This window comes from Polypterus senegalus, chromosome 2, assembly GCF_016835505.1.
Source record: "Polypterus senegalus isolate Bchr_013 chromosome 2, ASM1683550v1, whole genome shotgun sequence".
NCBI lineage: Eukaryota > Metazoa > Chordata > Cladistia > Polypteriformes > Polypteridae > Polypterus > Polypterus senegalus.
Window position 1 is genome coordinate 12,801,114 of NC_053155.1, and position 24,258 is coordinate 12,825,371.

The window sequence follows — 24,258 nt, forward strand, 5'->3', positions numbered from 1 at the left end:
ATTAACATCAGAAATGAAATCTAGGGCCTCACACCATCCCAAAAGACGTGTCTGATCATACAAATTGTTTGAAGTAAACGCATATAAAATACATCCAGAAACACAGTCAATGATAAAGGCCAAAAACATCCAGAAAACTAAATTTGGTATGAGACCTCTAACACAACATGAAAGTGCATCACTACCAAAAAGAAACTGATTCTTCTTCTCTTCTTCTTTTTGATTGTTTTCCAGCTAAACTGAGGAGTCTATAAAGATGCCTAACGCCACCATCTATGTGCCGGAGTTCATTCTGCAATGTGCCATTGAAGAGGACAAGATGACCTTTACCATCGTTGCTCTTGCCCTGATCTACGTGGTGACTCTCTTTGGAAATCTGCTGGTGATTGTGGTCATAATATTAAACCCTCATCTCCAGAACCCCATGTTCCTCTACATTTTCACCCTTGCGGTGATCGATTTGGTGAACAGCACCAACCTCATCCCTCGAATACTGGCCGTTCTGGTGTTTAATGACACCATTGTCCCTTACGGGCCCTGCTTGTTTCAGCTATCGATAGTGTACCATCTTGGGTTAACGGAGGGAATTCTTTTCCCTGTTATGGCATGTGATCGCTATTTAGCAATTGTGTACCCCCTAAGATATCCTTCCATTGTTACAAATAAGACGACTGGACTCGCCATCTTACTGGTGAATATATTAGCTGCTGCCATTCTCGTCCCCTACATGGTGTTTGCTAAAGAACTTTCGTTTTGCCGCAGTAACGTCTTGCCCTACTGTTTCTGTGATTTTGTTACAATGATTCATATTTCTTGTACAGAAGACCCAAGACACCTTGTTCTCTTGTCCAGCACCACAATCATCATTGATATAGGAGGTATGGGAATCTGTCTCCTTTCCTACATCAGAATTGTGGTAGCTGCCCTGAAGATCTCCTCGGTAGAGGGTAAGAAGAAAGCTTTGAGCACGACGGTCACGCACCTTTCGGTTGTGAGTCTCCTCTACGTACCACTCATGATTTCTTATATATTGCCAGGATTAGGAGTGCAGGTATCTGCTGAAGCTTACAGCATGTTGGCCATCATAACCATTCTGGTACCCCCTATGATGAATCCTATCATCTACAGCTTCAGGAACAAGGAGATCAAAAGCAGCATTTACAGACTGTGGACAGGGAAGAGATTAGACCCCGACAGCTATTAATGAAAAGGTGGACAGTTTGATGTATTTATTATATTTTGCCCACCATGAGTGGGTTAAGAGTTTTTACTTTAGAAACACAGAATGAATAAATATACCTGATTAAAATGTTTGAAAATTAAGGACGATGAGCTATGAACAGTGCAAATTAGCAGAGTTAATAAAATTATTCTGCTTAGGGAACTGGCCGGCAATGGCGTTAGCCAACACACGATTCCATCGAGACATTATAGCTGAGTGATTAGATTTGATTTGATTAGATTAGGTATACCTTATTGATCCCCAATGGGAAATTCAATTTCATGCCACAGCAAAACAAAATCCATCTTCTTCTTCTTCTTTGAGCTGCTCTCTTTCGTGGATGCCATCATCTTCTTCCATATCTTTCTGTCTTCTGCATCTTGCTTTCTTACATCCATTACCTTCATGTCCTCTCTCACCACATCCATAAACCACCTCTTAGGCCTTTCTCTTTTCCTCTGTTCTGGAATCTCTATCCTTAGTACCCTTCTCTCAATATACTCAGCATCTCTCTTCTGCACATGTCCAAACCAACACAATCTCGCCTCTCTTTGTCTCCAAACCACCTAACCTGAGCTGACCCTCTAATGTCCTCATTTCTAATCCTGTCCATCCTCGTCACACCCAATGGAAATCTTAGTATCTTAGCTGGTGTCACTACCATCCTGTAGATCTTCCTTTTCAATCTTGAGCAAAAAAAGAACCATAAAAACATAACATACACAGACATTGACTCAAATTATGATATAAAATGATTGAATGAAAAACATCATATAGTACAGCAGTTCTCAAACTGGGGGTGGCACTGAAGCTGTACAAGAGGGGGCATCAAATAAAAGAACAAGACGTCAAAATTATTTTTTTATATTTTTATTTCAAATTTAAATTTGCAAGCATATAATGCATTACAACTAAAATTAAAATAAAACATTTCTAAGGCATAGATCTAATGACTAACATGTGCCTGCTTTAAAGTGCACAGCCTGTCCAGGTTTGGTTTGATATTCAAGATATCGAGACACTCTGAGCTCCTTTTCTATTTGAAGTTTGTTTCTATGACGAGTGGCGCCGCTGCTGCAGCTTTTATAGTCATGTATTTTCAATCCAGAAAATGCGGCACGACTGCACCACATTGGCAGCATAGCCAATATTGCCAAATTGAGTTCAATAATTTACTGCGTGTTGGGTTATTTTCATGATACAACTAACAGCTGTATATTATTTATCAGACGAAAATACGTTTGTCTTGCGCAGACTGATTTCATTGGTGTTCTTGTTTATGAGATTTTTAAAAATTAAAACATATTTAATCATTTCCATCCATCCATCCATCCATCCATCCTCTTCCGCTTATCCGGGGTCGGGTCGCGGGCAGCAGCTTAAGCAGAGAGGCCCAGACTTCCCTCTCCCCGGCCACTTCTTCCAGCTCTTCCGGGAGAATCCCAAGGCGTTCCCAGGCCAGCCGGGAGACATAGTCCCTCCAGCGTGTTCTGGGTCTTCCCCGGGGCCTCCTCCCGTTTGGACATGCCTGGAACACCTCACCTTGGAGGCGTCCAGGAGGCATCCTGATCAGATGTCCGAGCCACCTCATCTGACTCCTCTCGATGCGAGGAGTAGCGGCTCTACTCTGAGCCCCTCCTGGATGACTGAGCTTCACACCCTATCTTTAAGGGAAAACCCAGACACCCTGCGGAGGAAACTCATTTCAGCCGCTTGTATTCGCGATCTCGTTCTTTCGGTCACTACCCATAGCTCATGACCATAGGTGAGGGTAGGAACGTCGATCGAGTGGTAAATTGAGAGCTTTGCCTTACGGCTCAGCTCTTTTTTCACCACGACAGACCGATGCAGAGCCCGCATCACTGCGGATGCCGCACCGATCCGCCTGTCGATCTCACGGTCCATTCTTCCCTCACTCGTGAACAAGACCCCGAGATACTTGAACTCCTCCACTTGGGGCAGGATCTCTCCCCCAACCCTGAGAGGGCACTCCACCCTTTTCCGGCTGAGGACCATGGTCTCGGATTTGGAGGTGCTGATTCTCATCCCAGCCGCTTCACACTCAGCTGCGAACCTTTCCAGAGAGCTGAAGATCACGGCCTGATGAAGCAAACAGGACAACATCATCTGCAAAAAGCAGTGACCCAATCCTGAGTCCACCAAACTGGACCCCTTCAACACCCTGGCTGCACCTAGAAATTCTGTCCATAAAAGTTATGAACAGAATCGGTGACAAAGGGCAGCCCTGGCGGAGTCCAACTCTCACTGGAAACGGGCTCGACTTACTGCCAGCAATGCGGTCCAAGCTCTGACACCGGTTGTACAGGGACCGAACAGCTCTTATCAGGGGGTCCGGTACCCCATACTCCCGGAGCACCCCCACAGGATTTCCCGAGGGACACGGTCGAACGCCTTTTCAAAGTCCACAAAACACATGTAGACTGGTTGGGCAAACTCCCATGCACCCTCCAGGATTCTGCTAAGGGTGTAGAACTGGTCCACTGTTCCGTGACCAGGACGAAAACCACACTGTTCCTCCTGAATACGAGGTTCGACTATACCCTCCTCTCCAGAACCCCTGAATAGACTTTTCCAGGGAGGATGAGGAGTGTGATCCCTCCGGTCATCCCCTTTTTAAAGTTGGGGACCACCACCCCGGTCTGCCAATCCAGAGGCACTGTCCCCGATGTCCATGCGATGTTGCAGAGACATGTCAACCAAGACAGTCCTACAACATCCAGAGCCTTGAGGAACTCTGGGAGTATCTCATCCACCCCCGGGCCCTGCCACCAAGGAGTTTTTTGACCACCTCGGTGACCTCAGTCCCAGAGATGGGAGAGCCCACCTCAGAGTCCCCAGGCTCTGCTTCCTCATGGAAGGCATGTTAGTGGGATTGAGGAGGTCTTCGAAGTACTCCTCCCACCGACCCACAACGTCCCAAGTCGAGGTCAGCAGTGCACCATCCCCACCATATACGGTGTTGACACTGCACTGCTTCCCCCTCCTGAGATGCCGGACGGTGGACCAGAATCTCCTCGAAGCCGTCCGAAAGTCGTTCTCCATGGCCTCTCCAAACTCCTCCCATGCCCGAGTTTTTGCCTCAGCAACCACCGAAGCCGCATTCTGCTTGGCCTGCCGGTACCTATCAGCTGCCTCCAGAGACCCACAGGACAAAAAGGTCCTATAGGACTCCTTCTTCAGCTTGACGGCATCCCTCATCACCGGTGTCCACCAACAGGTTCAGGGATTGCCGCCATGATAGGCACCGACCACCTTACAGCCACAGCTCCGGTCAGCCGCCTCAACAATAGAGGCACGGAACATGGCCCATTCGGACTCAATGTCCCCCACCTCCCTCGGGATGTGGTTGAAGTTCTGCCGAAGATGGGAGTTGAAGCTACTTCTGACAGTGGACTCTGCCAGCCGTTCCCAGCAGACCCTCACAACACGTTTGGGCCTACCAGGTCTGACCGGCATCTTCCCCCACCATCGAACCCAACTCACCACCAGGTGGTGATCAGTTGACAGCTCCGCCCCCCTCTCTTCACCCGAGTGTCCAAGACATATGGTCGCAAGTCCGACAACACGACCACAAAGTCGATCATCGACCTGAGGCCTAGGGTGTCCTGGTGCCAAGTGCACATATGAACACCCTTATGCTTGAACATGGTGTTCGTTATGGACAATCCGTGACGAGCACAGAAGTCCAATAACAAAACACCGCTCGGGTTCAGATCGGGGGGCCATTCCTCCCAATCATGCCCTTCCAGGTCTCACTGTCATTGCCCACGTGAGCATTGAAGTCTCCCAACAGAACGAGGGAGTCCGCAGAAGGTACGCCCTCTAGCACCCCCTCCAGAGACTCCAAAAGGGGTGGATACTCCCAAACTGCTGTTCAGTGCATACACACAAACAACAGTCAGGACCCTTCCCCCCACCCGAAAGCGGAGGGAGGCCACCCTCTCGTCCACCGGGGTAAACCCCAATGCACAGGCTCCGAGTCGGGGGGCAATAAGTATGCCCACACCTGCTTGGCGCCTCTCACCGGGGGCAACTCCAGAGTGGTAGAGAGTCCAGCCCCTCTCAAGGAGATTGGTTCCAGTACAACAAAGCTCCAACGATGAGCAAAAACTCTGGACAACGTTTTCCCTTGCCCGGATGCGGGTCACCGGGGCCCCCCTCTGGAGCCAGACCTGGAGGTTGGGCTCGATGGCAAGCGCCTGGTGGTCGGGCCTGCACCCATGGGGCTTGGTCGGGCACAGCCCGAAGAGGTAACGTGGGTACTCCTTCTCATGGGCTCACCACCTATGGGAGGGGCCAAGGAGGTCAGGTGCAGTGTGAGTTGGGTCGGGGACCTTGGTGCTCTGATCCTCGGCTCCACTAACTGGCTCTTGGTACGCGGAAAATTAATCGTTTCTTTACATAAAAAAAAATTAAATAAGAATAAATAATTTATTCTTTGTTTTTGGGATTAGAGTTACTACCAAAAACCACACAAGGCATTTTAACAGTTACTAAACCACTTTAAAAAAAAATAAATTGCAAATATTTCATCGAAGTTAGCCGAACACATGCAAATCTTATGGAAGTAAAAATGATAGGATACTGCGACACCGTACGAGTATCATACCTTTGTTAGTTGTATCATGAGAAATTCTCATCTATCTTATATTATGCAGGGGGCACAGAGTTATTCCAGGTAGAAGGGGCGGGACGCAAAATACGAAAGTTTGAGAACCAATGATATAGTACTGAAGTATGCACAACTTTCCTTCTTCTTCTTGTTGGAGTGAAGGATGACATGTTGGGAAGAAGCATTGGACTGCCTAAAAGACTCCAAGAGACCTACTTAATTAAACCGTAGAGCAGGGGTCTCCATCACATTGCTAGCTCGCAACCTCTTTCCAAGTAGCTTGCCAAAGGGTTAATGAATTAGGGGTGGGTGATCTTTCCACAAAATTACATCATAATCCTTTTAACACAAAATCAAAATCTACAATCTGAATTGCAATCTCTCTTTTCAATGTGGCATACACTTAAGAGAATATCCGGACAAACTCAACAAGACCTAAGTAACACTTGTATTGCAAATATCAAAGAAAGTTGACTTCAATTGTTCTCTTGTTCACTAGATAAGCGGAGTTAAAGAACACGCCCCTAAGCTGGTGAGGGAGTGAGGAAGGGCCCCCCATCCCCTCGGCCCGCTGCATGGATCTCGGATTCGTGCAAATAAATCGGTACTGCAAGCAAACTATGATACACAGCGAAATGAGAGAAATTGCAAAATCGACCAGAATGTTCAAGCAAATTAGAGAAAAATAACGATCTAAATCCGTTAAGTAGTTCTCTCGTGAAAAGCGGACAGACATACAGACAAACACACATTGGATTTTATATATTATATATTAGTAAACCTTCAAAATAATGTGCAATTAAACTCTCAAGAGCATTTCTGGAGCTTAGTAGAGCCAGATAACTACAGGAATCTTCACCCAGCATCTCTGAAAATGTCTGCTTTGTTTGGGTCTCCATACCTCTGTGAGTCTGACGTGAATGTCATGAAATCAAAGTTCAGATCAAAACTGAGAGACGAACATTCAAATGACTCCATAAGAGTGGAATCTCAGTGGCTCCACTCCACCAGACACCTCAGTGCCAGTCATCTGACTAACTTGAAATAAGCTATGAGAATAAATGTTAGAAAACCTGAATATCTCTCGGCCATTCTAATTTTGTCAAAGTAGCTCTCAGGGGAAAAAATGTTGGACACCTCTTGCCGTAAAGAAATGAACCAGTGGAAAAAAGAACTCCAAGAAGGTACCCCCTAGAAGGGTATGGACCGAACTGTTTATGATGGCATCCAATTGTGCCAACATCCTCTTTTCCACCACAGCCTCCAGCGTGTCCATAGTTATTCAGCCCTGTGGTGGAGTTGGCCTGACTGATAAGTCTGTTCAGGGCGTTTTGCATCACCTGAACTCAAGTTGCATCTCCAGGAGACCACCGCCTAGAAGAACACATTGTGTTGCTGCATAATGCAAAAAACCTGAACCTCCTTTAGTAAAGAGAGTTTGCTCTGGTCCTTCTTGTACAACCAGCAACGTTGTGTTGTCAGACCAGTCCAGTTTGCTGTTCATATGGACCCCCCCATCCCCAGGTACTTATAGCTCTGCAGCACCTTCACTTCCTCATCTTGGATGATTGCTTCTCTCAGGAGTCTTCATCACTTTAGACCTCACGTGCGATGGAAAAATTCTAGTAACTGTCATTTTTTTCAAAATTGAGTTTATTTTCGTTTTTGGAGTTACTTGGTCTCTCCTGATGTTATAAGGTAGAGGTGATGGCCAATTATGTCTTCATTCCAGTTATAGCACGATGGAAGAAACTCGTATGCACACAGTATTTTACATACTGCAAAACAAAAGCCTTGTAACTCCACTGACCAATGAGAAAAGACCGCCAACCAATGAAAACCTCAGACTATGATCAGGTGATTTTAATGCTGCAACTGCGTGATCTAAATGGCAGGTGTTGTTGATTTGCTGAAAAAAACAATATTATCTACATGAAGCTCAGGAAAAATAAAATCTGGAGATCGATAATTATAGGGGCGACATCATTTTCTCAATTTTCAGAAAACTTGAAAGATGTAACATACTGTATGTGGTTTTTTCATTGTTGGTGAGAGATGTCCACCACCAACTCTTTTGTCTTGTTGATGCTGAGCTGAAGGTGGCTCTCCCTGCACTACAAGGCAAAGTACTCCACCAGATTCTTGTACTTTGACTCATCACTTTATCAATGCACCCAATAATGCAGTAGTCATCTAAGGACTTCTGTAGGTGGCAAGCACTGGTATTATACAGGTAGTCCACTGTGTTGAGGGTAGGCAGTAAGGGAGACAGGACAGTTCCCTGGTGTTACCCACCATCATCTCTGACACACAGTCCTTGTAAATTGATATCTGTTGGTCAGGCAGTCCACAATCCAGGAGATTGTGAGGGCATCAAGTTATGCACAGACCTTCATTTGTCCCATAGTCTGTCCATTCGGATGGTTGTTAAGTCACACCACACTCTAGTGAGATAGTTAGAAATCATCCATCCACAAAACAAAAGCAACCAAACGTATCCGCTGTTAACAACTGAACAGTCAGTCTGGAGAATGTGGAGAATGAGGAGGCCATTCTGTTGAATCTTCATGTTAAGAATTGTTTAAACATTTGGTAACACTCCAGAAATGCATCTACTCTATTACTCCTTTACTCGTATACACCAGCGGAGTGCTGGCTCTGAGGCTAGGGATCTGCACTGGCAATCAATCGGAAGGTTGCTGTTTCAATCCCATAAACGCCAAAAGGGACTCTGCTGGGCCATTAACATGCAATTGCTGAGTGCTTTGAGTAGTGAGAAAAGTGCTATATAAATGCAAAGAATTTTTATTATTATTACTCTAATGTACCAAGACCTTAACAAAAGCTTATTTTGGACTTCATAACGCTTATGAAAGATCAGAAGATGGGTCATTCTTCAATTCTTCAATTCCACCTGCGGGGGTAAATGTTAACATTATACAAAGTATCTATCTATCTATCTATCTATCTATCTATCTATCTATCTATCTATCTATCTATCTATTATATAGTGCATTTCACATCTATCTATCTATCTATCTATCTATCTATCTATCTATCTATCTATCTATTATATAGTGCCTTTCACATCTATCTATCTATCTATCTATCTATCTATCTATCTATCTATCTATCTATCTATCTATCTATCTATTCATCTCTGTGCTGTGCGCCATATTGACATGTGGTAAAATTACTTGTTAATATGAAGAATTCACAGGTCTAATGCTGAATATGAAATATCAAGAGAAACGGGTCTCAGCTAAGCCACCTCAGACCACTCACATGTGACATTTTGTTAGTACGTCGCACTGCAGAGAAGAATAAACACTTTACTGATGCTTTATAAGTGTTATGAAGACCCAAAGAAGCCTTTGTTAAGGTCTTTTTATGTAATTATATGTGAGTAATGGATGCATTTTTGCAGTAGTGAACATTAATTAATCAATTTATCCATCCGTTATCCAACGCTATATCATAACTACTGGGTCACGGGGGTCTTCTGGGGCCAATGCCAGCCAACACAAGGTGCAAGGCAGGAAACAAATCCCGGGCAGGGTGCTAGCCTACCGCAGTGAATATTTTAATGATATGCAAATAGCAAATAATATTCTGTTAGGATGAGCCTCAAATGTCTGTCGTGTCACTATGCACACCCCTCAGAAATTTGCAATAAAATCAAACCAAATAAAAGGACATCTCACTTCAGCTCTGGGGTTATGGAGGCTTTAATGAATGATTACCCCTTGTTGGTTGATCTAGACGGGCTTTATTGGGGTACAGTAACGTTTATGTTTGACCTGTTTCCTAATTTATTTTTTTTTTCGACTTTAATGTGAATGTGTTGTGTCTAGGATTTGAGACTTGGTTTGCATTATTATTATTATTATTATTATTATTGTTGTTGTTGTTATTATAATTATAATTATTATCATTTTGTGTTTCAAATTTTTTATTGTTTCATCTTCACTGTCATTAAAATTAAATTAAATAAACTACAAACCGATAAAATAAATAAATAACAGACAGTGCAAAGCCAATTCTTGTGCCATCATAAGCTGGACCTGACATGTTAAATTCCTAGAACTGTCATGGCTGCCATTACATATTCAGTTATTCTACATACAAGGCCCTCCATTATGTTTGGGACACAGTCACACTTTCTCTTTGATTTCCTCCTCTGCTCCACAGTTTAAAATTACAAATCACACAATTCAGACATTGTGGTTAGTTTTGAGGAGACTGGCAGACATTTCAGTAACACCGTATAGAAATGACCACACATTTTCTACGTGGTCCCCCCATTTCAAGTCACCTCAGTGTTTGGGACAATTGGCATCACAGGTGTTGTTACTGCTCAAGTGGGTTTGATGGCTTCATAACTTACATTGGCTTGCTTCTACCCTTTGGTGTCTACAGCTGTCTTTGTTCAACATGACGACAAGAGCTGTGTCAGTGAAAATCAAAGAAGCCATTGGGAGGCTGAAGAATAAAAATAAACCATCAGAGACTTCGATAAAACCTTAGGATAACTGAAATCAACTGTCTGGAATATCATGAAGAAGACAAAACACACTGGTGGGCTCAGTAATCACAAAGGGACTGTTAGGCCAAGGAAGACCACCACTGCTAAGGACAGAAGAATCCTCACTATGGTCAAGTAAAAGCCACAAACGCCTGTACGACAGACCAGAAGTTCCAAAATGTAAACCACAAAAACAGGACAGCCAGATGACAGTTTGAGAAAAAGAAATTCAAAGAGCCTGCAGAATTCTGGGAAAAAGGTCTTGTGGACAGACGAGACAAAGATGAACCTGATCAGAGTGATAGCGAGAGCAGCGTGTGGAGACGACAAGGAACTGCCCAAGATCCAAAGCTGACCACCTCAACTGTTAGACATGGCAGTGGAGGTGTTATGGCCTGGGCATGCATGGCTGCCACAGGTCCTGGCACACTTAATGATGGAACTGCTGACAGCAGTGGTGGCACAATGAATTCTGAGGTGTACAGAACCATCTGATCTTCTCAGATTCTAGTAAGTGACTCCAAACTCACTGGCCGGTGCTTCATCCTACAACAAGATAATGAGCCAAACATACTGGTGAGGCAACTGGGGAGTTTATCAAACCCAAAAAATGGAAAATTCTTCAATGGCCAAACCAGTCACCTGATTTAAATCCAGCTGAGTAGGCCTTCCACATGCTGAAGAAAAAATTTAAGAGAAAAAGCCCCCCATAAAGATGGCTGCATTAGAGGCTTGGCAGAGCATCACCAGAGAAGACCCTCAGAACCTGCTGATGTCTATGAATTGCAGACTTCAAGCAGTCACTGAATGCAAGAGATATGTGACAAAATCCTAAATACGATGGCTTTAATGCTGTGTCCAAACATTATGGTGCCCAGAAATGGGGGGACCGGTGCAGAAGAAGTGTTGTGTGACCGGAAATGTGTGCAGATCCCCTGAAATGAAAGTCTGCAGTGTGCACTTTAATCTCAATGTCTGAATTGTTTGATTTGTAATTTTAAATTGTGGAGCAGAGGGGTAAATCAAGAACAAATGTGTGTTTGTCCCAAACATTATGGAGGGCCCTGGAAGTTGCTTTTTCCACTTTTCTCATAACTAAGATTGCCATCATTCTGCATGTTACTCTTATTTATAGTACTTTAAATATTTTGGATAATTTTCTATTGGTTAGTGGCAAATAGCTGAACTAAAATACACATGGTGGGAAGATCTGTCTTTACTGCTGAATCACTTAAAGACCCTGACAGTCTTGGGCACCATAACTTCATTAAACATGGAAATCCTATGGCTTAATATTGATCGACCAGGGAATTACAGCGCATTAAGTAAGTATTCCAACCCCATCGCTTTCTGCACGTTTTATTGTATTGACACTCAATGACCCATAATGACAAAATGAAGGCATGTTTTCAGAAAGGTTACCAAATTATATAAGTAATATATAAATGTTTTTTATGTAAGGACCATCACACAACACAATCACAAACTGGACTTGGCGATCTCTGTAAGCCACGCTTTTACTTTCATTCTATTATTGTAAAGCACTTTGGCCGCAGCATTACTATGTTGTTTTAAATGTGTTATATAAATAAATTGACATTGACATAGTGTGTGGCAGACTGACTAGCGGGATGATGCCCGTCCTCTTGGTACATCCAAACGGTGCCATCTTTCGCCATTACACCTGGTGCAGCTGCGTTGTTCTTATATGTGAGTGGACGTTTCTTGTGGGAAGGGGAGGGCTTCTGTTCTCTTTCTCCAATCTGAGATCACCTCTGTTATGGGATGTCTTTATGTGAAAATAACAGTGTCAGATCGGTGGACACGTGAACGTGGCTGAGAGAATAAAACTGAATTAAAAAAAAAAACAAAGCTAACCTTTAGGCCGAGTTTATGCTTCACGCGACACGACGCCTGCTGCTGCAGACACTCCTGCTACGCAAGTGTTTTACTGTTTATACTTACGCGCAAATCTGGAAGAATCCAGCAGGTGGCAGTAGGAGATCTCATCACGGTGAGAACAGGTTCAGCTTCACTGTGTCACCTGAAACACCCATTAAATTCCGATGACACCTTACCGCAATATCTCCGAAAAGGATGCTTAATAATTAAATCCATCAATCCAGGGATTTGTCCATTACAGCAAGAATTGGGCACAAGGCAGAAACAATCCCTGGATGGGCATCAGCTCATCGCAAGGTGAATACAAGCACACACATACACACTGGCATCATTTTAGTGTCACCAAATTGGCATATCTTTGGAAGGAAACCGGAGCACATGGTAGAAAAAAACCAGCAGGAAAACATGCAAATTCCAGGCAGGGAATACCAGCGACTTGACCCCCTGCGAGACAGCAGTGCTACTGCTCCACCACCGTGTCACCCCTCATGTGTGTAATTATTAACAGTATTCATTATTTAAATGAAATTAATGATTTATCTGTAAAATGCAACATACATACTTTAATGCATTTCACCATGAAAGTGATATCAAGTCTAAATCTTAGATAGATAGATATCTTAGACTTCTAAATCTGCAGAGAATTGGAATATCATACATGTGATTCGTTCTGTGTGGTGATCTAGTGCTGTTTGCCGCTGCTGTCAGGTCTAGAAGAAGCCTCGGAAAAAAAAGACGGCACAGAAGACGATATGTGTGATATGTAGGTCTTTGAAGTGAGGCGGCGGAGTCCTTTTATGTCGGCCCCGAAATTGCTTCTGGTGTCATTCCATGTCTTCCAGGAAGCACTTCTGGGCTACAGAAAAAGTAGGGAGGTCCTCCTCCAACAGCACCCTCTATTGATCCCCAGAGATCCCGAAAGGACTGCACTTTCAGACTCCAAGTCCCAAGCACCCCTGCGGATGTCCCAATTGGGTTACCATATTAGGACCACTGCAACCTACTGTGGTGGGGATGAAACCAATCACGATCTTCGGCATTTCCCAGACCATCCATTATCTCATTCAATCCAGGTACAGATTTTTTTTCTTTCTTTCTTTCTCTTCTCTAAATATGTATATATATATATATATAAAAAAAGTACTAGCAAAATACCCGCGCTTTGCAGCGGTGAAGTACTGCCTTAAAATTTTTATTAGAAGAAAATTAAACATTTTTAAACTGAGGGAAAATATGCCAATAATTATTTGTTAATTTGTGTACCACATTGTGAGTTCGTCCCTCCGATTGTAATATGACCAATCTGTGCACTGAGCTTACTCTTGAGCATGTAACGTACAGTCGGCCATGTGAACAGTAATCTTGTTTCAAATCTCACCGCTTGGATTGCTGCTGTCATAATCGGTTTGAGTTTCATGGTTTGTTTCAATTACGACAGTATTTGTAGGACTTGTGTTGAAGTGACATTCGGCATCTGTCAAACGTTGTAAGTATACAACCAGTTTCATCGATAACTTCACATCCAGCTTTTGAGAGTTTAAACATTCATAAACATCAAAGTGTCCACTACTGAAATCGTCACCTGTGAATCTAAGATGTTTAAGAGGCATTGGTGGTTGTCCAAAGGTGTAAAATATTTGACCATTTCGGTACACTTGAAAGCGACAACCGAACAATTCAGCGGCAGCCATCAACTCACATGCAGATCCATAGGTGAAGGGCTTAAGCATTTCACTCTTCTAGTGCTCCTGTGTAGTCTAATTATCTCCTGAACCGTCATCAGTCCACACCTTGAACCTGTGCCAGTCATTCAATACATAAGACACAATGGATATCAAGAGTGAGCCTGATATGGCCGTGCAATATGTAACACAGAGAATGGAAAAGGCAGGTGCCATCTCCGGGCATGGAAACCACTTGGTAAGTGACAGTTCTTTGATTGATGGTGATCACCTCGATAGACATGTTAATGCGGGTACGGTTGGAATGATAAAGGAAATGGGTACCTGAACAATGTAAAGTAAGTCTAAAATACCTACACAATAACTATAATCGTAATAAATGAACAATAAAACAGCGGAGAAGCTGTGGATTAAATAAAAAGGCTGTAGTTATCAGCAGGGAGATGTGAATCTCGTGGCGAAGCAAGGAAGGGAATGTAGAGACCGGAGCGACGGACGGCCTTATATAGGCAGGCAGCCAACAACGTGGGAGGTGTTGGGATGGGGGACCCAACGCTGCCTCACACGGTGACTGAGCTGCAGGCTATGGACGTATATATATGTACATAAGTAGGATTCAGTTAGCGTTGGGAACCTGCGTACCTAATTTCTTGAAAATGGGCCCATAAGTAACAAACACCGTTGAAAAGTTCAATATGGTGGCCGACAGTGGCATCATACCACCGAAATAAGTACCAAATTTCAGCCTTCTACCTACACGGGAAGTTGGAGAATTAGTGACGTTGGAAAGTTCAATATGGTGGCTGACAGTCGCCATCGAAATAAGTACGTACATTGGTTTCGGTTAGCACAGGGAAGCCAATTACCAAATTTCGTGAAGATGGGGCCATAAATAAGAAAGTTCAACATGGCGAATGTTGTCAGTTGTTATGAACATTATGTGTAGAATTTCGAAATGAAACCTGCTTAACTTTTGTAAGTAAGCTGTAAGGAATGAGCCTGCCAAATTTAAGCCTTCTACCTACACGGGAAGTTGGAGAATTATTGACATAGGAAAGTTCAATATGGCGGCTGACAGTGGCGTCATACCACCGAAATAAGTACGTACATCGGTTTCGGTTAGTGCAGGGAAGCCGCCTACCAAATTTCGTGAAGATGGGGCCATAAATAAGAAAGTTCAACATGGCGGACGTTGTTGACCGTTATGACCGTTACGTGTAGAATTTCGAAATGAAACCTGCTTAACTTTTGTAAGTACGCTGTAAGGAATGAGCCTGCCAAATTTCAGCCTTCTACCTACACGGGAAGTTGGAGAATTAGTGACGAGTGTTGAGTGAGTGAGTGAGTCATTGAGGGCTTTGCCTTTTATTAGTATAGACTAGCAGAATACCTGCGCTTCGCAGCGGAGAAGTAGTGTGTTAAAGAAGGTATGAAAAAGAAAAGGAAAAATTTTAAAAATAACGTAACATGATTGTCAATGTAATTGTTTTGTGTATTTGGCGGCAGCGGCACGAAGTTGTTTTCGTCTAGCTGCATCAGAAAATGTACCACGACGTCTGACATGCTTCCTTTTTACTGTTTTCTCACAGCTTAGATTGCTGCTGTCATAATGTGTTTGAGTCTACATATATATATATATATATATATATATAGTATATATATATATATATATATATATACATACATATCTTCATATCTGTATACATATATACATATCTATATATAGCACATATTTACATATACACATATATATCTATCTATCTATCTATCTATCTATCTATCTATCTATCTATCTATATACATACCTATCTACATCATACTGTATATACACACACATACATACTTTGTACACACACACACACATTATATATATGTTTGTGTGTGCATATGTATGTATGTATGTATGTGTGTGTGTGTGTGTGTATATATATTTACACATACATACATATATACACATATATATACTTGTGTGTATGTTTGTATGTGTCTATATGTGTGTGTATAGCTTTGGTCACTGAGTGCAAGGGAAAAATAATAAAATATAGTCTATAAGTTATTAAACAGTAAAACATTAACGTTTTAAGAAGTACAGCTACATTGAGCACTACTGGAGTGGTTGCGGGTAAACTACATTTTAAAGACGGTGTAACACAACAGGTAAGTAACTAACAGCAGCTAAAATATATATGGATCATCTCTCGGTAGTAGATCCCTTTTGAAAAGCGCTACACAACGGCTGTGGTATAGAAATTACATTTTCTATGTGAACGTTCAAATTTGTGCCTCTGGTAATGTGCCTTACCAGCAATTAAAGACAATTAGTTTTGTGTCCTCTGTAGTGTTAAGAGAGAAAGGCTTTGGTTTGGGATAAAAGGAAAAAAGGTGTAAAGAAAGGAAAGTTGCCTTTTTCTTTTATATAGTATAGAGAGATGTGTTCGCTGACGTTATGATCGCCTTTTGGGGACAGTCGCGGTGGGTCTTGTGTAGACTGGTGAGACGTCCCTGCCATTAATCAGCTGTGATGGCACTGTCAGTCCTCGACTCCTGTGCGTGTCTTCATGATCCGAGCTGAGGACCTCATAATCGTATACGTGCAAAAGAAAGTGTGAATCGCCTTAATATTATTTTGCCGCGGTGTAGTAAAGGGGTCCCGTGTTTGCACTTGTCTGGGCTATAGCGCAGGGGGAGGATGAAAAAAATTAAAAGTGCTCACTTTGACTTAAGGCAGAAGCGCAGTCAGCGTCTCAAAGGCCGGCACAGCTATGCGCGCGCTGGCTGCTCGACTTTTGCTGGGCAGGAGACCCCAGTTTTTGCAGACACGTTCACGATATCAAAAGTCTCAACGCTCTTTGGAGGTCATTCATATATATATATATATAGCAAAATACCCGCGCCTCGCAGCGGAGAAGTAGTGTGTTAAAGAAGTAATGAAAAAGAAAAGGAAACATTTTAATAATAACGTAACATGATTGACATTGTCTCATACTCAAAACCCTCAGTTGGGGTTACCAAGGCATTCCCAGACTAGTTGACTACCTTGGCAACCCCAACTGAGGGTTTTGAGTAGGTTTCGAAGAAAAGGAACAGCTGGACATCTTTGCGTAGACTGCTGCCTCCACAATAAAAAAAATTGAAAAATGGATAGATGGAGTACCCTCACCAACAGGCACTGCTAAATCAATTATCTTAATGTATGGTAGGCTACCTAACAGGATACTAGCAGATTAAGAAAATCTGAACTGAGCCTGAGTTGTCATATGCCACAGGAGTCCATTTTATGTCAGGACCATATTTCACAAATCTGTTACCAGCTATTTGTGGTCGTTGGGAATCAAAAATGGTTCCCTTACAGCATCCCTAAATAGGTGATCCTCTAATGATGCCAAAGACCACTAAGTTTGTTCTGCAGTGCACAACTGAAAGGGACTTAATGACCTTTATCATCTGCGCACTTGTCCTCATCTACCTGGGAACACTCTTTGGAAATCTGCTGCTAATTGTGGGCATACTCATAAACCCTCATCTCTAGAACCCCTTGTTTTTCTACAATTTTCGCCCTAGTGCTGATTAATGTGGTGAACAGCAGCAACTTCTTCCTGCCAATGCTGACCGTCAGGATGTGCAGATCCACCACAGTCCCTTATGGGCCCTGTTTGCTTCAGCTGCCACCCTCATCCCCTTTTCTGCAGAACTTTCATTTTGCTGCAATAACATCCTGCCTTACTGTTTCTGTGATTTTGTAACTATATGGTTCAAATTTCTTGTACTAAGGACCCCAAGTACCCCTTACTCTTTTGCCCAGCACCACAATGATCATTGGCGTAGGAGGTTTAGAAATTTGTCTTCTATCCGATGTCAGAATTGTGGTGGCTGCCCTGAAGATTTTTTCAGCAAATGGGAAGTAGAAAGCCTTCAGCGTGATGTTCACCTATCTTCTGGTTGTCAGTCTCTTCTATGTGGCATAGATAATGTCTTATGTATTGCCAGGATTTGGAGTGCAGATCTCTGCTGAAGCTTACAATGTGTTGGTCATCATAGCCATTCTGGTGCCCCCCATGATGAATCCTATCATCTACAGTTTCAGGAACAAGGAGATCAAAAGCAGCATTTACAGGATGTGGACAGGGAAGAAAGTAAACCCTGACAGCCATTAATGAGATCAGCCAAGCAGTTTCAGCCAAGATTATGGAGCCTATTACCTTCTATAAAAAGTCAGTAAAAAATAAAATAATGGTGTGTGGGTAATTCTAGCTGCTAACAAAAGAAAAGAGACAGACATCTTCTCTTGCTCTTTCCATTGTAATAATGTGATGTTGCTGCAAGTAGGTGTCAAGAGCGTTGCCTGGTAGAGCAGAGGTAGTTTTGGCTTTGTACCCTCTTTCCAATCACTTTTATTCCAACCATAGCACGCTATGTCTTGGGGGTTGTTGCAGGTGATGATAGTAGAAAAACAGATCAAGATCTTTGGAGTGGGGACAGGCAAAAGTCATCAGACATCTTCTCTCCATCGCTTCCATTTTCCTGAGTATCTTTTTCTTTATCCTGCTCAGTTGTTGTTGCCTCTGTCATCTATCTAGATGCAAGACCCTCTCTTGTCTCTGGCATGGATTCTGCAGTTGATCTGACTTCTTCCCTTCCCACAGGGCCAGCGTCATCTTTAATGACAAAGAAATTAAATAATTAACAGGACTATTAATATGTAGAGTGTACCACTATGTGTTATGGCTACTTATAACTTTGCAAATAATACATGAGGCCTGTTTAACTACAACATATTTATGCATATCATTCCACAGATAATGTGCTCATATCCTGAAGTTATAATAATATATCACATTGGTCATATCATTTTCTGAAATACAGAAAAATACCCACAAACCTCCATCCTATCATCACCATCATGTTGCACATACAGTGGTGTGAAAAACTATTTGCCCCCTTCCTGATTTCTTATTCTTTTGCATGTTTGTCACACAATATGTTTCTGATCACCAAACACATTTAACCATTAGTCAAATATAACACAAGTAAACACAAAATGCAGTTTTTAAATGATGGTTTTTATTATTTAGGGAGAAAAAATCCAAACCTACATGGCCCTGTGTGAAAAGTAATTGCCCCTTGTTCCAAAATCACCTAACTGTGGTGTATCACACCTGAGTTCAATTTCCGTAGCCACCCCCAGGCCTGATTACTGCCACACTTGTTTCAATCAAGAAATCACTTAAATAGGAGCTGCCTGACACAGAGAAGTAGACCAAAAGCACCTCAAAAGCTAGACATCATGCCGAGATCCAAAGAAATTCAGGAACAAATGAGAACAGAAGTAATTGAGATCTATCAGTCTGGTAAAGGTTATAAAGCCATTTCTAAAGCTTTGGGACTCCAGCGAACTACAGTGAGAGCCATTATCCACAAATGGCAAAAACATGGAACAGTGGTGAACCTTCCCAGGAGTGGCCAGCCAACCAAAATTACCCCAAGAGCGCAGAGACGACTCATCCGAGAGGTCACAAAGATCTAAAGAACTGCAGGCCTCACTTGCCTCAATTAAGGTCAGTATTCACGACTCCACCATAAGAAAGAGACTGGGCAAAAACGGCCTGCATGGCAGATTTCCAAGACACAAACCACTGTTAAGCAAAAAGAACATTAGGGCTCATCTCAATTTTGCTAAGAAACATCTCAATGATTGCCAAGACTTCAACAACAAACAACAACAACATTTATTTCTATAGCACATTTTCATACAAACAGTATCTCAAAGTGCTTTACATATTAAAGAATAGAAAAATGAAAGACACAATTATAAAACAAAATAAATCAACATTAACATCGAATAAGAGTAAGGTTCAATGGCCAGGGGACAGAAAAACAAAAACTCCAGACGGCTGGAGAAAAATAAAATCTGTAGGGATTCCAGACCATGAGACCACCCAGTCCCCTCTGGGCATTCTACCTAACATAAATGAAACAGTCCTCTTTGGATTTAGGATTCTCACGGAAGGGCTTGATGATGATGATGGTCACGTAGACTTCTGCCTTTAAATCCATCCATCATTGTTGGAGCATCATGAAGCTTTGAGTAGGTGGTGGTGGCGCAGGCCACCACCACAAAGAAACCGGAAAAAGAAACAGAAAAGAGAGTAGGGGTCAGTACCGATTTTAGAGCCACCATGAATAGTTATTATGAGGAATTGAACATATAGAGTATCAGGATTAAGTTAAATTAAGATTAAATGAAGTTATAAAAGGCCATGTTAAAGTAATGTGTTTTCAGCAGTGTTTTAAAGTGCTCTACTGTATCAGCCTGGCGAATTCCTATTGGCAGGCTATTCCAGATTTTAGGTGCATAACAGCAGAAGGCCGCCTCACCACTTCTTTTAAGTTTTGTTCTTGGAATTCTAAGGAGACACTCATTTGAGGATCTGAGGTTACGATTTGGAATATAAGGTGTCAGACATTCCGATATATAAGATGGGGCGAGATTATTTAAGGCTTTATAAACCATAAGCAGAATTTTAAAGTCAATTCTGAATGACACAGGTAACCAGTGTAGTGACATTAAAACTGGAGAAATGTGTTGATTTTCTTTTCCTAGTTAGGATTCTAGCAGCTGCATTCTGCACTTGTTGCAAACGATTTATGTCTTTTTTGGGTAGTCCTGAGAGGAGTGCGTTACAGTAATCTAGTCGACTGAAAACAAACGCGTGAACTAATTTCTCAGCATCTTTCAGTGATATAAGAGGTCTAACTTTACTTATGTTTCTTAAGTGAAAAATGCTGTCCTAATGATCTGATTAATATGTGATTTAAAATTCAGATTACAGTCAACAATCACCCCTAAGCTTTTTACCTCCGTCTTGACTTTTAATCCTAATGTATCCAGTTTATTTCTAATAGCCTCATTGTATCCATTATTGCTGATCACTAAGATTTCAGTTTTCTCTTTATTTAACTTGAGAAAGTTACTATTCATCCATTCTGAGATACAAGTCAGACATTGTGTTAGTGAATCAATAGAATCGGGTCATCAGGTGCTATTGATAAGTACAGCTGTGTGTCATCAGCATAGCTGTGGTAGCTCACGTTGTGCCCTGAGATAATCTGACCTAACGGAAGCATGTAGATTGAAAATAACAGCGGACCCAGGATAGAGCCTTGTGGAACACCATATGGATATCATGTGTCTTGAGTTGTAATTCCCACAACTAACAAAAATTTTCTCCCTGTCAGGTAGGATTCAAACCAATTTAAGACACTGCCAGAGAGGCCCACCCATTGACTAAGGCGATTTCTAAGAATATTGTGATCAATGGTGTCAAATGCAGCACTCAGATCTAAGAGGATGAGAACAGATAAATGGCCTCTGTCTGCATTTACCTACAAATCATTTACTACTTTAACGAGTGCAGTTTCTGTGCTGTGATTTGTTCTAAAACCTGACTGAAATTTATCAAGAATAGCATGTTTATTTAGGTGGTCATTTAACTGCATAATGACTGCCTTCTCCAGAACTTTACTTAAGAAAGGCAGGTTAGAGATGGGTCTAAAATTTTCAAGAGCTGGGGGTCAAGATTATGTTTCTTAAGTAGGGGTTTAACTACAGCAGTCTTAAGACAGTCTGGGAAGACCCCTATCTAATGACGAATTTACTATGTCAAGAACATTATCAATTAGCACGCCTGATACTTCTTTGAAAAACCTTGTTGGTATCGGGTCAAGGACGCAGGTGGAGGGTTTTAATTGAGATATTATTTTTTGTAAATCAGGTAAATCTATCCTAGTGAAAGAGTTTAATTTGTTTATAACAGGATGCTGGGGTTTAGGAGGATCCTTAGTGTTGGAGGGATATACTATGTTATTTCTAATATCATTAATTTTTTGATTGAAAAATACAGCGATAGCCTCACAGGTTTCACTGGAAGCACTTAGGAGGCATTCCTTTGAGTTACCTGGGTTTAGTAGGCGATCAATTGTAGAGAATAAGACTCTGGGATTACTAGCATTGTTATTTATAATCTTGGAGAAATAGCAGTGTCTCTCAAGACGGACAGTGTTATTGTATTCTGTTATTTTGACTTTTAATATTTCATGGTGGATAGTAAGTTTAGTCTTCCTCCATTGACGCTCAGCTCTGCGGCATGTTCTCTTTAAATCAGACACTCTTTGGGTCTTCCATGGTATAACAATGCTAGAAGATTTTTTCACTGTCTTTTCAGGTGCAACTCTGTCAACAGCAGCTCTCACTTTAGTATTAAATCTTTCCACCTTACTATTTACTATTCACTATTATAGCTGGCACTATAAATGGACTGATTGCTTAAAATGTTTGTAAGTTTTAAAGCTGCTGCCGAACACTTTTGGGAAAATACCTTGTGGACTGATGAGACAAAAGTTGAACTTTTTGGAAGGCAAATGTCCCGTTACATCTGGCGTAAAAGGAGCACAGCATTTCAGAAAAAGAACATCATACCAACAGTAAAATATGGTGCTGGTAGTGTGAAGGTCTGGGGTTGTTTTTCTGCTTCAGGACCTGGAAGGCTTGCTGTAATAGATGGAACCATGAATTCTACTGTCTACCAAAAATTCCTGAAGGAGAATGTCCGGCCATCTGTTCGTCAACTCAAGCTGAAGCGATCTTGGGTGCTGCAACAGGACAATGACCCAAAACACACCAGTAAATCCACCTCTGAATGGCTGAAGAAAAACAAAATGAAGACTTTGGAGTGGCCTAGTCAAAGTCCTGACCTGAATCCAAGTGAGATGCTATGGCATGACCTTAAAAAGGTGGTTCATGCTAGAAAACCCTCAAATAAAGCTGAATTACAACAATTCTTCTACCCTTTGGTGTCTACAGTTGTCTTTGTTCAACATGACGACAAGAGCTGTGTCAGTGAAAATCAAAGAAGCCATTGGGAGGCTGAAGAATAAAAATAAACCATCAGAGACTTCGATAAAACCTTAGGATAACTGAAATCAACTGTCTGGAATATCATGAAGAAGAAAGAACACACTGGTGGGCTCAGTAATCACAAAGGGACTGTTAGGCCAAGGAAGACCACCACTGCTAAGGACGGAAGAATCCCCACTATGGTCAAGAAAAAGCCCCAAACGCCTGTACGACAGACCAGAAGTTCCAAATTGTAAACCACTAAAACAGGACAGCCAGATGACAGTTTGAGAAAAAGAAATTCAAAGAGCCTGCAGAATTCTGGGAAAAAGGTCTTGTGGACAGACGAGACAAAGGTGAACCTGATCAGAGTGTTAGCGAGAGCAGCGTGTGGAGACGACAAGGAACTGCCCAAGATCCAAAGCTGACCACCTCAACTGTTAGACATGGCAGTGGAGGTTTTATGGCCTGGAAATGCATGGCTGCCACAGGTCCTGGCACACTTAATGATGGAACTGCTGACAGCAGTGGTGGCACATTGAATTCTGAGGTGTACAGAACCATCTGATCTTCTCAGATTCTAGTAAGTGACTCCAAACTCACTGGCGGTGCTTCATCCTCCAACAAGATAATGAGCCAAACATACTGGTGAGGCAACTGGGGAGTTTATCAAACCCAAAAAATGGAAAATTCTTCAATGGCCAAACCAGTCACCTGATTTAAATCCAGCTGAGTAGGCCTTCCACATACTGAAGAAATATTTAAGAGGAAAAGCCCCACATGAAGATGTCTGCATTAGAGGCTTGGCAGAGCATCGCCACAGAAGACCCTCAGCACTTGCTGATAACAACAACAACATTTATTTATATAACACATTTTCATACAAAAAGTAGCTCAAAGTGCTTTACATAATGAAGAAAAGAAAAATAAAAGACAAAATAAGAAATTAAAATAAGACAACATTTATTTTTTTAACATAGAAAAGGAGTAAGGTCCGATGGCCTGGGTGGAGAGAAAAAAATAGAAAAAAAACCCAAAAAACTCCAGACGGCTGAAGAAAAAAATAAAACAAAATCTGCAGGGGTCCCAGGCCACGGGACCGCCCAGTCCCCTCTGGGCATTCTACCTAACATAAATGAAACAGTCCTCTTTGTAGTTAGGGTTCTCATGGAGTCACTTGATGTTAATGGTCATACAGACTTCTGGCTTTTAATCCATCCTTCATTGTTGGAACATCATGGTGCTTTGAGTAGTTTAAAGGATACTGGAAAAGGAGACAGAAGAGAGAGCTGGGGTCAGTACGGATTTTAGAGCCACCATGAATAGTTATTATGAATAATTGAACATACAGAGAATCAGTATTAAGTTAAATTGAAGTTATAGAAAGGCCATGTTAAAGTA

The 24,258-nt window shown here is 42.1% G+C and overlaps 1 protein-coding gene across 1 annotated transcript; it reads left to right on the forward strand.

The window, feature by feature from the left end:
• Positions 1–256: 256 nt before the first annotated feature.
• LOC120524155 (olfactory receptor 13G1-like) lies at positions 257–1,204 on the forward strand. The gene has a single exon (XM_039746034.1). It carries the CDS (start codon positions 257–259, stop codon positions 1,202–1,204), a length of 948 nt encoding a protein of 315 aa, XP_039601968.1.
• Positions 1,205–24,258: the final 23,054 nt, after the last annotated feature.